Genomic DNA, 13456 nt, shown 5'->3' with positions numbered 1-13456 from the left:
ATAGATCTCCTCCTTTTTTAGAGTGGATGTAAACCCTCACATATACCCAGTGAAGTGAACAGCCTCAGATGATACACAGGGATGAAACAAATCTCCCTACATATATGTTTTACATGTATATCTGCTGTCTTTCCGCTTGCTATATTCTTTAGACAGTGCACATCATGTTAGAATTTGTTCTTCCTGTTCCAGCAGGGGGAGAGGAGTCTTAGCTGTGTGACAGCTGATTGGAGGAAAGGCATCCACCCCCCAGCTGTCATTTTAGGGTCCCGCTGATGCTTAGTGCTCACCCACTCTGTAGATGGAAATATACAAGCTGCCATTGTTACAGAACCGGCTGCCAATAACTCCGCTAGTGCACTATCTAGTCTATATCTGGGATGTGTATATGTAGAATCCTACAAACTAAAATGAGAGTGGCGTTCTCTTGTTATCTCCTGCAGGATCCCTCCAATCTCCAGGGTAAGGTGCAGAAACACCAGGCTTTTGAGGCTGAACTCTCTGCCAACCAGAGCCGCATTGATGCTCTGGAGAATTCTGGACAGAAATTGATTGACGTCAACCATTATGCATCTGATGAAGTGGCAGCTCGTATGGATGAAGTCCTCACCTTGTGGAAGAGGCTGCTGGAAGCCACGGAACTGAAAGGTGAGGTGTTTTAGGTTGATTTGAATATTTCAGCCCAGGAGAAGAGCACTTCTTTAGATTAAATTGATGATGTTTGTGGCTTTTTTACCCAGGCATCAAGTTGCGTGAAGCCAACCAGCAACAACAATTTAACAGGAATGTGGAGGACATCGAACTGTGGTTATATGAGGTGGAAGGACATTTGGCTTCAGATGACTATGGCAAAGACTTGACCAATGTGCAGAACCTTCAGAAAAAGCATGCTCTGCTGGAAGCTGATGTGGCAGCTCACCAGGTACTCAAATTTTTGTTTCTATGAATGTTCAAGAAAGGGGAACACAGCAGGCCACTGGGATATTATCCCCATCTCTAAGAGGATAGACACTTAACATTACGCTATATCCCCTGCACAAAGGGCCCCCCCCCCCCCCCTTTTTTTTTTTTTTTTTTTTTTTTTTTGCTTAATGAGTTAGGTCAGACAGCTTGGGATTTTTGTCTTCAAAAAAGATTTTATATGATTTTTTTTTTTTTTTTTTTTTTTATTTGTCGGATCTTTAGCCTTTTTGTTGCCATTTTTTTACTCCCTCTGTGAAGCTAATGTGACCTTATTCTCTCCATCAGGTTCTTTTGCTAAGGAATATGTTTCTTATGTCTTGGTAATATTTGTATAGGACCGTATAGATGGGATCACTATCCAGGCACGTCAGTTTCAGGAGGCTGGACATTTCGATGCAGATAACATCAAGAATAAGCAGGAGGCTTTGGTTGGACGCTATGAGGCTTTAAAAGAACCCATGGTTGCTCGCAAACAGAAACTGTCTGACTCTCTGCGCCTGCAGCAGCTATTCAGGGATGTTGAAGATGAGGAGACCTGGATCAGAGAGAAGGAGCCTATTGCTGCCTCCACAAACAGGGGTAATCATTCTTGTCACTCTAAATGTCATCTTTTGCAGACATAGATTGCCTTTTGGGAAAAAAGTCTAACATTTGTAATGATCTGGTTTCCAGGCAAGGATCTGATTGGTGTTCAGAACCTACTGAAGAAGCACCAGGCATTGCAAGCTGAAATAGCTGGACATGAGCCACGCATCAAAGCTGTCACACAAAAGGGAAACAACATGATCACTGAAGGTACACAGCAGAGCATTTTTGTTCTCCGATAATGGTTCCAGTAAGTTGTTTGTAAAAAGCTTTTGTTCTCTCTAAGGAGTCCAGCGTTGTCCAGGGCTGTATTGATCATCATCAAGGGCATAATCATTAAATTGTGCCTAGGGCCTCATAATGTCCAAATATCGCTCTGACTTTGGCCATTTGTGTACTTCTGTAGGAATACAGAGTGCCATCTATACTTTAAAAATGAAACTTGAAAAGAGACGGAATCTATCCAGCTCTGATTTAAATAAGAGAGATTTTAACATCATATTTGTATTCTGTAGATCTTTCTCTGTAAATGACCAATTGGAAGGCTTGCATGCAACCACAAAATCAATCCCTGTGTTATTAGCATAGCTGTCCAATTATCCATGTGTGCATGCAGCAGGTATATCATCTGTAGACATTGGTGACACTGTTGGGAGTATCTTCTATTTCAATCTTTGCAAACCTTTGAAAAAAATCGGTGACATAATTACACAAATGAAGATAAGGATTTAGAAGATTTCTGTGTACAGGGTATTATTGCCATTAAAGCCAAGATAATGGCATGGAGTTGACTGCATGTTAAAACAGAAGCTAATTTTCATAAAATTTGATAACAGTAACATGGGGTTTCTGTTTTTAATTATAATGTAATTCCAGTTACTTTAGCTGTACTGATTATCCCTGCACAGTCCTGCCTAAAAAAACGGGACTGTGATTCACACTCCTGTTCTAAATTCCTTTAGATCCAGTGAGAATCTGCTTTTTTTCCAGCCTAAGCAGCTATAAAAGTCCTAGATGGTCTTTGAGCCCATAGAACAGGGATATGCAATTTACGGACCTCCAGCTGTTGCAAAACTACAAGTCCCATCATGCCTCTGGGTGTCATGCTTGTAGCTGTCAAAATCTTGCTATGCCTCATGGGTCTTGTAGTTCTGCAACAGCTGGAGGTCTGCTAATTGCATAACCCTGCCATAGAAGCATACATATTCCGTCTGCTGCTCTAATCGACATGTCCTTGAGCGCTTGATTCTGATAGCAGACTCTAGACTAAAGCTGTTCTTCCAACAAACCATGCTGTGTATCGCCTACAATGTACCCTACCATTAAACGTCTTCCACTTTAGGAAACACTAATTGGGTCTGTCATCCTTAGGACATTTTGCTTCTGATGATGTGAAAGTGAAGCTGAGGGAGCTGAATGATAAGTGGACATCTCTGAGGAACAAGGCATCACAACGAAGACAGGATCTAGAAGATTCTCTCCAAGCTCAACAGTACTTTGCTGATGCCAACGAAGCTGAGTCCTGGATGAGAGAAAAGGAGCCAATTGTTGGAAGCACAGACTATGGCAAAGATGAGGACTCAGCAGAGGTAGGAGCATCTCCGAAGCTCTGATACAAACATGTGTCTGTTAGTCAGCTCTGTTATTTAGATGGTTTTCCTGCTTTCAGGCTCTTCTGAAGAAACATGAAGCTCTTATGTCTGATCTTCGGGCATATGGAAGTAGCATCCAATCTCTAAAGGAACAGGCCCAAGCTTGTCGGGTAAGTGCAAAGACACCAGATTAAATTGATACCTAGTGGAGATGCATAATTCACACCGCCATACACCATTCTACCAGCATTTACGCAACACACAATAGCAAGTCTGTATCTGGTATGATTTGGGCATTCCTAACTTGTGTGCAATGGAGGATGCAAACTGTGAAACCCATACATATTTGTGAGTCCAGGTGCACCCATCCAGCTGTGTGTCAAACTGCTGGGCATGTTTATTTGGACGGACTAGCAGGTATTATTGCACCTAACCGACCACCTTCTTCTTTTTAGCAACAAGTTGCACCAACAGATGATGAGACTGGAAAGGAGCTAGTCCTGGCCCTTTATGATTATCAGGAGAAGAGCCCAAGGGAAGTGACCATGAAGAAAGGAGACATCCTAACCCTACTTAATAGCACTAATAAGGTAACCAATGAAAAATATCCATTCTAGAGAATGGCATCTAAGCCTTGCCCATATATGCGGAGATCTAAACGTCTGAAAATAGTAAATTGTTCACATGCACACCACACTTTTACTGCACAATAAAATATGGACAGTGCTAGTGTGTCTCAGCTGTATCAACGGATATTTGAAAAATGTCAGTCTGCTTTCATATATGTGTATCCTCAGTAATCATGATGCTGATCCCCCTGTATAACTGCTTGTTCCTCGCTTATTGCATCAATCTTCGACATTCTGCAAAACTGTTAACATGTATTGTGCAAGTGCATGATTATTAATTTACTGCATGGTGCCTTTAGGACTGGTGGAAAGTGGAAGTGAATGACCGTCAGGGCTTTGTACCTGCTGCGTATGTGAAGAAGCTGGATCCCGCACAGTCTGCTTCTCGTGAAAACCTGCTGGAGGAACAAGGAAGCATTGCGCTGCGCCAGGAACAGATTGATGGACAGTAAGGCACCATTCTGATGTTTTCCTAGGTCTGCTGTGCCTGGTGAAGAGATGAAGTGATCTCTTTTAGGAGAAAGCATTTCAGAGATGATAAATTAAGCTGACCTTTTGTTACCTTCTCTTCTGATGAAGGCCACAGGCTCAGATTTTACAGTCATAATGCTGCACAAATACATGGGGGGGGGGGATAGATTTGGGCCAGTTCCATTTTCTTGCATCCCTCCACTGCCAAATTTTAGAGGCCAGATATTCCTTACTCTAGATAAAAGCAGTGACACTATTGCATCAGTGAGCTGTTGTCTACATTAACCACTTAAGCCCCGGATCAATTTTCAGCCAAAGGACCAGGCCCCTTTTTGCGATTCGGCACTGAGTCGCTTTAACTGACAATTGCGCGGTCATGCAACGTGGCTCCCAAACAAAATTGGCGTCCTTTTTTTCCCACAAATAGAGCTTTCTTTTGCTGGTATTTGATCACATCTGCGTTTTTTATTTTTTGTGCTATAAACAAAAATAGAGTGACAATTTTGAAAAAAATGCAATATTTTTTACTTTTTGCTATAATAAATATCCCCCAAAAATATATAAAAAAAAAAAAAAAATTTCCCCCCCCCAGTTTAGGCCGATACGTATTCTTCTACATATTTTTGGTAAAAAAAAATGCAATTAGCGATTATTGATTGGTTTGCGCAAAAGTTATAGCGTTTACAAAATAGGGGATAGTTTTATAGCATTTTTATTAATTATTATTTTTTTTTTTTACTAGTAATGGTGTTGATCAGCAATATTTTTTTATTTATTTTTATTTTTTTATTGTGACTGTGACATTATGGCTGACGCATCAGACATTTTTGACACATTTTTGGGACCATTGTCATTTATACAGCAATCAGTACTATTTAAATGCACTGATTCCTGTGTAAATGACACTGGCAGTGAAGGAGTTAACCACTAGGGGCAGTGTAGGTGTTATGTATGACGTTATTTGTTTTTTTTTGTAGGGGGGTGTGGCTTGGCATGTGACGTCACTGATCGTCCTTCCCTATAAAAGGGAACAGATGATTGGTGACAGCCACACTAGGAAGCACGAGGAGAGGTTTGTTTACACAGACCTCTCCTCGTTCTTCAGCTCTGTGACCCGATCGCGGGACACCAGCAGCGATTGGGTCCACCGGTCCCGTGGCCATGGTCACGGAGCTCAGGACCGGCCCTCCGGCTTTCACACTGGAGTGAAAGGGGCCGGTTTTTTCAGGCGCTACACAGGCGCTATTTTTAGCGCTGTAGCGCCTGAAAACCGCCCGTGTGAAAGGGGCCATAGGGACAGAATATAATGGAAAATCTTCTGGAGACAGGATAGTAGCGTGAGAAAAGATCAGAACATCCTTTTTCTGATGCTACAAAAATAAAAATCTAAGGGAAATCTCCCAATGTCAGACAGAATCCTTCCCAACCTATTCAAAACTACAACAACATTTTAAAAATAAAGTTTATTTCTTGGGAAATAATAAAAATATTGCAAAAAAAATAATAATTGAACTACCAACCTAGAGTGACATTTTAAAGCAATTTGCTTGTAAGGTCACTGTTTGTGCAGCATTATAACTAAACACAATTAAATTACAGTTGCAAATTTTAACAAAAGGTCCAATTTTTAAAATAGGCTAGGACAATTTTGAAGAAAAATGTCATTGTACAGAACTTCCTTCCCCCTCTCATATCAACCATCCTGATTACTGCATGCCATCATATTCACTTAAAATCACCATCACACCTGTATAGAAATTGATATTTCCCTCAAGACCTAACTTCTGTTTTCTGTTGTGTGATTCCTGGATAACCAGTCCGAAAAATGCATCCCCCCAATCACATCACTTTTCACCAAAATTTAATATGCATCTTGTTTAATGTTTGATTTTTGTCTGTCTGCACTACTGTGTGGGTCAAGTTGAAAGTATCATAGCTTAAGAGCACAAACCAAGAATTGGGGATGGGCTTGGGGGACGTTCGTAGTCCCAATCCACCTGAGCAATCCCGCCAGGAAGCCCTCACTGCACACGACCAATCATAGACAGTGAGGCACTTCCTGGCCTGCAGCTACACATAGATACGCTGCCTATGATTGGCAGTGTGCGTTGACTGCCTCCTGGCAGGATTGCTCAAGTGCGTTTTGGACTATAATCTGAACATGCCTGAGCCCATCCCTACCAAGAATATTGTGAGAAACTGTTTCATGACAGATAAACTTTGTGAATCTTAGCTGTGATACTTTCATTTTAAGGGGGTGTCCACTTATTTTTAACATCGGTCACCTTTTTTTTATGTAAGTTGGCAGCATTTAATATCCTTTTCAAAGGGACAGGCTGTGTGTCCTTGGTGGCAGTGGCTCACTTTATAGTTAAATCAGTAGCATTGCTTTACTGCCGCCCTCCTCAACAGCACATGAACCTTATTTTCTCTCCTACCATTTTATTCATGCAATTGGGTAAAGATGTGCATAAGTGCCAAGTCCTCCATTTGACAGCGCTTGGTCAGCATTGCTGTCACGCGGGGGGGAGTGACATGCTCCTTCATACCTGACAGTATGGGTTATTTTATTTGCTGCCAGTGGCAGAAGTGAAGCAAAAGTGAGTTGGTGTTGCTGGTGAGGGCAAACGGATAAGCAGACCTGTCTCTTTATCCTTATAGCATCACGTCGTCATTAAGCTTTTTTCCATTTTTTAAAGGTAACCTGTACCGAAAAATGCCTTTATTTATTTTTTCTAAAAATACTAGCTGAGCAGATTTTTCACTTCAGTATTTTCTGAATGAATGGCCTAGAATATGTATGCAATAAGTGAAGTCTCTTGACTTGCCTACTAGGTCTAGGAAAGTGACGGCAGGTATCAAAACCAGAGGATTAGCAACTAACCTTTTCAGAAACAAAGCCTGCATTGGCAGTCAGCATATTTTTCGCAGAACAGATTTCCTTTAAAATATTAGTGGCTTCTCTGGCCGATGGGCAAATGATTTTTTTCCTCTGGTTGAGTTGGGACAGGTCTGGCATAACAGACATCATATTTGGTGAATCACAGTTAACCAGTCTCACTGAATTCTGATTTGTGCAGGTAGTTATATTTAAAGTAAAACTAAAGGCAACGTTTTTTATTTTATTTTAGTTTTGAGTAAAGTACAGATGGATTAGTTCACCTGTCAGGTCTTTATTGCTGTCTGTGCCCCCCTCCCCCGTTAGGGAGATTCCCCCTCTCTATTTGTCCTGTTTACCATTATCGGTAAAAGAAAATCCCATATTTTGGGTTGTCCCCATAAAAGTAATAGAGGGGAAAGCTACCAATGGGGACACTAGTTCTGGTGACCTGGGGGTCCCCAAGAGATTCCTTTTAATTTGCAGGGCTTTCCTCTCGCTTCATGTTTGACTATGGGACAAGTGAAGGCAAATCTCCCCAATGGAACAAAGCTGCCAAATATAAACCTTACAGGGGTTATAAGCCTCCCTTACTCTCTAGTCAAAATTAAAAAGTTCTATATAAATACCATGGGTTACAAATGTAAATTCAGTGAAATAGAATCTTTACCGGTGTATGCCAGATCTGCATAACCTGGGAAGAGCCTGCCGTCTCCTCTCTAAAGGTGGACACCCCCTGAAATTGCTGCACCCCGTTCTCTTCAGTCCCTTCTAATACAGCCTGCAGGCTGAGCTGCACCTCCTTGCCTGATGTTAATCACACTAATGTCTGCATGCCTACTTTGCTGTGCTCCCTTCTTGTCTGTGCAGGGCTGTCATATCTAAGGAAGCTGGCAGTGTATCTCTGCGTATGAATCAGGTTCAAGACTTGTAAGTATTCCTTTGGCATCAATTTTGTCTTTTGGGTTCTTAAAGTGAACCTGTCATGCCTACCAATGTATATCAACCAACTTTATTGGTCAACCTAAAGTATTTTGTGGTGCCTGCATGTACATGCACTTGTAGGTTGTACAGGGCTTTGGCTCTGGTCCAACTAATGTTTTAAGTGAATCTCTAAACTATTTTAAACTTTTGAAGGTAAAAGTCCTGGGAGCGCAGACAACAGTTTATCTGCTACAACTTTGATTGGGTAGAAAAGCTCCCACTTGCTCCTCTTGGTTTGCTTTACTAGTGGCTGACTTTATTGCTATGCCCTGTCAATTGCCATTCCTTTGTCTAGTGGATAGCGCCCATGCTGGCCACTGAGAGACTTCTAATTGGGTAGTAGAATGGCAGTGACATGGCTTAGCCATGAGGTCCATGGAAAACAACCTTGGCCATGCCAGGTTACTAAAGAAAATTGTGGAATGTGAGTGTTTTATTTAGCGTAAGGAGAATAGAATCCACTTGTGTGTTGTGCACAGTCCCCGCTTCCTCTGCCCCACTTCCATTCAATATCCCTTTTGTATTTTTAACACAAAGGGGGGGGGGGGGAAGCTAAAAAGAAAACTTCCACATCACTTCCTAGGAAAATTGATCTTTTAGAGAGGACATATTTCTGAATTAAAAAAAGCTAAGGAAGACTTTAATGGAGATGTTTTTATTTTCTGAATAACTAATACATTCTTTATTTATATTTAGGGGAAAAGCCAAAATCAAGCCTTAGCTAAGTTAAGAGACTTTCAATTTTTGGTAATTTTTGAGTGACGGTGTTGGCAATGATCACCTGCTGCAGACTGACCTCCCAAGCAATTCAAAGTGTGTTAAAAAATGCATTGCTGGAGTTGGGAGCTAGGCTTTAAATGAGTAGGTTTTCTGCTCCCCTCCACCATAGTGGCTTATTCAGATCCAATTTATTATAGAGGGACCTCTTGGAATCTTACAGTAAAGTGTAATGCCAGAATGGAACAAATGCATTATATTTAACAGTTAATGAAGGATAAAAAAAAATGGATGTCTCTTTAAACCCATCAGACTGGATAGGCTATGCCCTCTTCACCTGTCTGATTTGGGACTTTGTAGTATTGAGAAATGTGTGCTTTGTGTTCAGTGCTTCAGTTTCCAATGCTAGCGCTTAGGGGTCTACCGTTTTTTTTTTTTTTTTTTGTTTTGTTTTTTTTTCCAGTATTGTATCGCCCCTGAAAAAAAAAGATCCGTGGACCCCCCTACTAGCACGGCCATAGTTTGCTGGATGCAGTCTCACCACTCTTGGAGATCTGATTGTTGTCCTCCTGCTTTTCAGGTATCATAACATTTTGGAGATGGGAGAGAAGCGCAAAGACATGCTGGAGAAAAGCTGCAAGAAGTTCATGCTGTTCCGTGAGGCCAATGAACTGCAGCAGTGGATTAATGAGAAGGAGGCTGCACTCACCAATGAGGAAGTTGGGGCAGATCTGGAGCAAGTGGAAGTGTTGCAGAAGAAGTTTGATGATTTCCAGAAGGTTATTATTGCTCTTTCCCCATCATAGTTTGGATTGATATCCAGATGTCTTGGAAATGATCTGCGCATATTTGCTGGTGATTTTAGGGTCTAAATCTGTAGTGTTAGCAAAATCAACTTCTTTTTGTCAAAATCCATCCAAACTTTTTCAGAGGGGTAATTTCCCACCCAAAAAAATAATAATTATGTACAAGTATCTTAAAAGAGATGGGTTTTTTGTTTTGTTTTGTTTTTTCAAAATCATACTTGCCTAGGTGGATGCAGCATTGGTCCCCTGCCGGCTCTAAGCCCTTGTACACACGATCGGAGATTCTGACGGAATGTGTCCGATCGGAGCGTTTTGTCGGATATTCCAACTGTGTGTGGTCTGCATCGGACTGTTTTCGTCGGAATATCCGTCGGACCAAATTTTCCAACTTGCCGGAAATATTTTCTGACAAAATGCTCTGATCGGACATACTCCGATCATGTGTAGAGAATTCCGATCGGACAAAGTGCCACGCACGCTCAGATTTCCTACATCAAAGCTATTGGCTACTAGCCTGAACGTAGTCCCATTGTAACAAAATAATGTCATCGCGTTCTGAACGATCAGATTTTCCGACAACTTCGTCCGATGGTGTGTATACAACAGTTTCGGACAAAATTCGACGGATTTGGTTGTCGGAATCTCCGACCGCGTGTACAAGGGCTAAAACTGAGAACCAGGCGATCAAACACCACCAATTGCTCAGTTCTCAGTGCTCCATGAGCAGAGAGCTGGTGACTGTCGGTATCTGGCTCAGGCTCTTTGTGAGGCTAAGCCTGCATGCCAGTCCAGACATGTGGGTGGATCCAGACTTCATTGTCGTGATCTTGACCGGCTCTTCAGCACACTGTCTGCTGAAACGGGGTCAGAGGAGTGCAAAACGAATTGCACTTCTGTGATCCACAGGAGAAGTACATCCAAACAAGCTTCAGCTGTACTTCTTTAATGTTATTTATAAGAGAGCCCCAGCACCAGTTGAAACTGTTCTTCACCTGGCTTTTATGAAAGGACTGCTGCTCTGTGAGAGGAATGAAACTCCCCCCACTAAGTGACAGCTGGACCTCTGTAATCATCAAGGAGTGTGTCCTCTAAGGACATTGGTTTTGGGCATCCTCCTTTACAATAAACGGTTTTGGTTGAAGTTTATTAGGCCCTAAAAAAAAAAGATATCTGAAACGAAAAGTACAGATTCACTGGCACTACCACTTGTGTTATGGGAGTGCCTTACAGGCCATCAAGGGCATTGTCACTGGACATTAAGCTTAGGCCTGCCATTGAGGAAGCCAAGTCTTCTCTGGCAATTGGAAAGATAAGGCAGTGAGGAGGTTTTCATGCACAAGCAACCAGCATGTCGTTTTTTTAAATTTTTTAAAATATTCATTGTGTAAGAAGTTCATATTTAAAGGAAACTCCAGCCAGCGCTTTGGATAGAGTGTGGAAGGGTTAGAATATATTCCAGATTTTAGTGTTCTGCCACGTATTATGAGCAGATGTTTGAGTTATTGGTTTAGTTTCTACTTCAAAATATTTTAAGTGACTTTGACATTTTTAAGCCTTAATCATCCATATTTTTATTGTATTTGTTAGAGCGATTTACCTGTTAATCACTTGAGGGAGCTTTGTATTTTAGCTTGCCTCCTGATAGCTGTTGAGATAACAGCCACACATGAAGTGCATTGTTTTCAGCGATTTGGCAAATTCATAGACTTGCATTGTGAGGAGCAGCGGCAAAATATGCCAAGGTTTATATAGCTTGTTTCTTATTGATTCATTAGTGTACCTAAATTTAAAGTTCTACATTGCACTTGCAGGATTTCAGGTCCCCATTTGTTTATTGGACTTGGTTATGTTTTGTTGTAGGATTTAAAGGCTAATGAATCACGTCTGAAGGATATCAACAAGGTTGCAGATGAGCTGGAATCTGAGGGGCTCATAACTGAAGAAGTCCAGGCTGTACAACATCAGGTAGCTCAGTAATTCTGCCTTTTTTTTTTTTTTTCAATTCCTATTGATTTTGTGCTAATTATATATTTTCTTTCTTACAGGAGGTACTAGCCAGCATGCCTAAGGTAGGTAGTATAGGCTTATGCTTCAGAAGGTGCCCATAACTTATTTGCAGATATAGTTCATTTTTCATATCTTCTCTGATAATGAATCCATTCATGGATAGCTCAATGTATTAGAATGACAGATATCTTGAGCAAGGTTACATTGTCTTGCTTATTCCAATCTTTAAACACTTGCCCCCAGTTTCTCCTGAACAATATGGACGATGCCCCCTCTTTCCCCTTTTTCCGGTCTGCCTACATCGGTCAAGTGACACATCATGGTACCAGTGAAGTATGCACTGCCTGATCCACACATATGTAGGCAATGCATAACCGAAGGCTTAAACATCTTGAAGGCAATTCTATAAGCCATTTGTGGCAGTGTGTGTATTTGAAGGCCTTGCTCAAAATTCATGATAAACATGCAACATGTTCATTGTCAAGTACCCAAGCCTGCAACAAATTCAAGTCATTCTTATTTGCAACATTTTTTACCACCATAGCGGTAATAAGGAAAGTGGAGCTAAATAAGACCTCGTCCATGTTAGCAAATTGTTGTGTTTGCATCTTTGAGACGTTTTTCATCTGGAAAAGATATTTGATACTTTTCCATTGCTGTCCCTTCTGCCTGTAAAATGACAGCACTTTGCAGGAGAGATGCTTGTGACAGTTCTGTCATTTTCATGCGCTGCATACACATCTTACTGACACACATGTAAATTTGTTGCAAGTTTTGCCATTTGTCACACTACAACGAGACAGACTCTTATTAGGTAACTACAACTTCATGAATTCCAGGGCTTCTGTTGTAAACTAAATGGATGTTGTTGAGACCGCTTAGAGCTCTTCACACTAGTGCGACTCGAAAGTATGATTTCCAGTGTAACTTTGGAGCGCTACTTTAATGCAACTTTGATCTGACTTTACACTCAATGGACCGAAGACGCATCAAAAGTCACACCAAAGTAGTGCAGGCAACTTTTTAAAATCCCTGCAATTTTATGTCGACACGTATCTGAACAGGTGCCTTTGAAAAGAATGGCTGCGACTTGTCATGCAACTTGTCATGTCCAAAGTCGCATAACAAGTCACACAAGTGTGAGTCTTAAAGTGGAACTGAAATTTCCATTTTAAATCGGCTAAATAAATTCCAGGTTCATGAAAACAAAAATCTTGCAGAGTCTTGGACTCCTTTCACACTGGGGCCGCGGCCACGTTTGGTGCTAAAGTGCTGCTCGCTTTAGCGCTGTTTAAGCTGCGCATTTTGGCTGCTAGCGAGGTGTTTTTAACCTCAAAGAAGGGGTTAAAAACTCCCGTGTTGCAACACTTCTGAAGCTCTTTTATTACAATGGGCAGGGCATTTTGGGAGCGCTAATTACAGCACTCCCAAACCACCCCAAAGATGCTGCTTGCAGGACTTTACATAACGTCCCACAAGCGCACCGCCCCATTGTGAAAAGTCACACTTGAATGAATGGGAGGCGGTTTTCAGGCGCTTGGCAGAGGCCATTTCCAGAGCTAAAGCGCCTGAAAAGTGTGAAAGGGGTCTTTAAAAATATTTTTTTTTTTTTTTTTTTTTTTTGTTTTTGTTTTTGTTTTTTTGTTTTTTAAAGCAGCCAACGTATCAGTAGAAAAGCCTGCCTCCCTTCTGGTATGCTGCAATGGAGGTCCCTTGCTCTATGTGTGGAAACAGTGATCTCTCTGCAGAGGTCCCATATGCCCCCCTGCTGAGTCAAAGCTATCTATACTTTCAGCAAGGCTCATGGTCCCTGCTAATTGAAGA

General features: G+C 41.4%; 1 protein-coding gene across 5 annotated transcripts in view; it reads left to right on the top strand.

The window, feature by feature from the left end:
* Positions 1–13456, top strand: part of SPTAN1 (spectrin alpha, non-erythrocytic 1) — a 120607-nt gene that overhangs the window by 67031 nt on the left and 40120 nt on the right. For 3 of the 5 annotated variants that reach the window (XM_077478697.1, XM_077478693.1, XM_077478692.1), the window contains exons 15-26: positions 444–648; positions 741–922; positions 1299–1542; positions 1636–1758; positions 2920–3137; positions 3218–3310; positions 3596–3730; positions 4069–4217; positions 7989–8048; positions 9400–9598; positions 11486–11590; positions 11671–11694. In XM_077478697.1, coding sequence (XP_077334823.1) covers positions 444–648; positions 741–922; positions 1299–1542; positions 1636–1758; positions 2920–3137; positions 3218–3310; positions 3596–3730; positions 4069–4217; positions 7989–8048; positions 9400–9598; positions 11486–11590; positions 11671–11694 — 1737 coding nt within the window. The remainder of the gene's footprint in view (positions 1–443; positions 649–740; positions 923–1298; positions 1543–1635; positions 1759–2919; positions 3138–3217; positions 3311–3595; positions 3731–4068; positions 4218–7988; positions 8049–9399; positions 9599–11485; positions 11591–11670; positions 11695–13456) is intronic. The other 2 variants (XM_077478695.1, XM_077478694.1) reach the window with 1 other exon arrangement.

This window comes from Lithobates pipiens, unplaced genomic scaffold (genome assembly GCF_037356315.1).
Source record: "Lithobates pipiens isolate NorthernLeopardFrog02 unplaced genomic scaffold, aLitPip1_a1.2 Scaffold_1, whole genome shotgun sequence".
Classification (NCBI taxonomy): Eukaryota; Metazoa; Chordata; class Amphibia; order Anura; family Ranidae; genus Lithobates; species Lithobates pipiens.
This window is presented reverse-complemented; position numbering and strand designations above follow the sequence as displayed.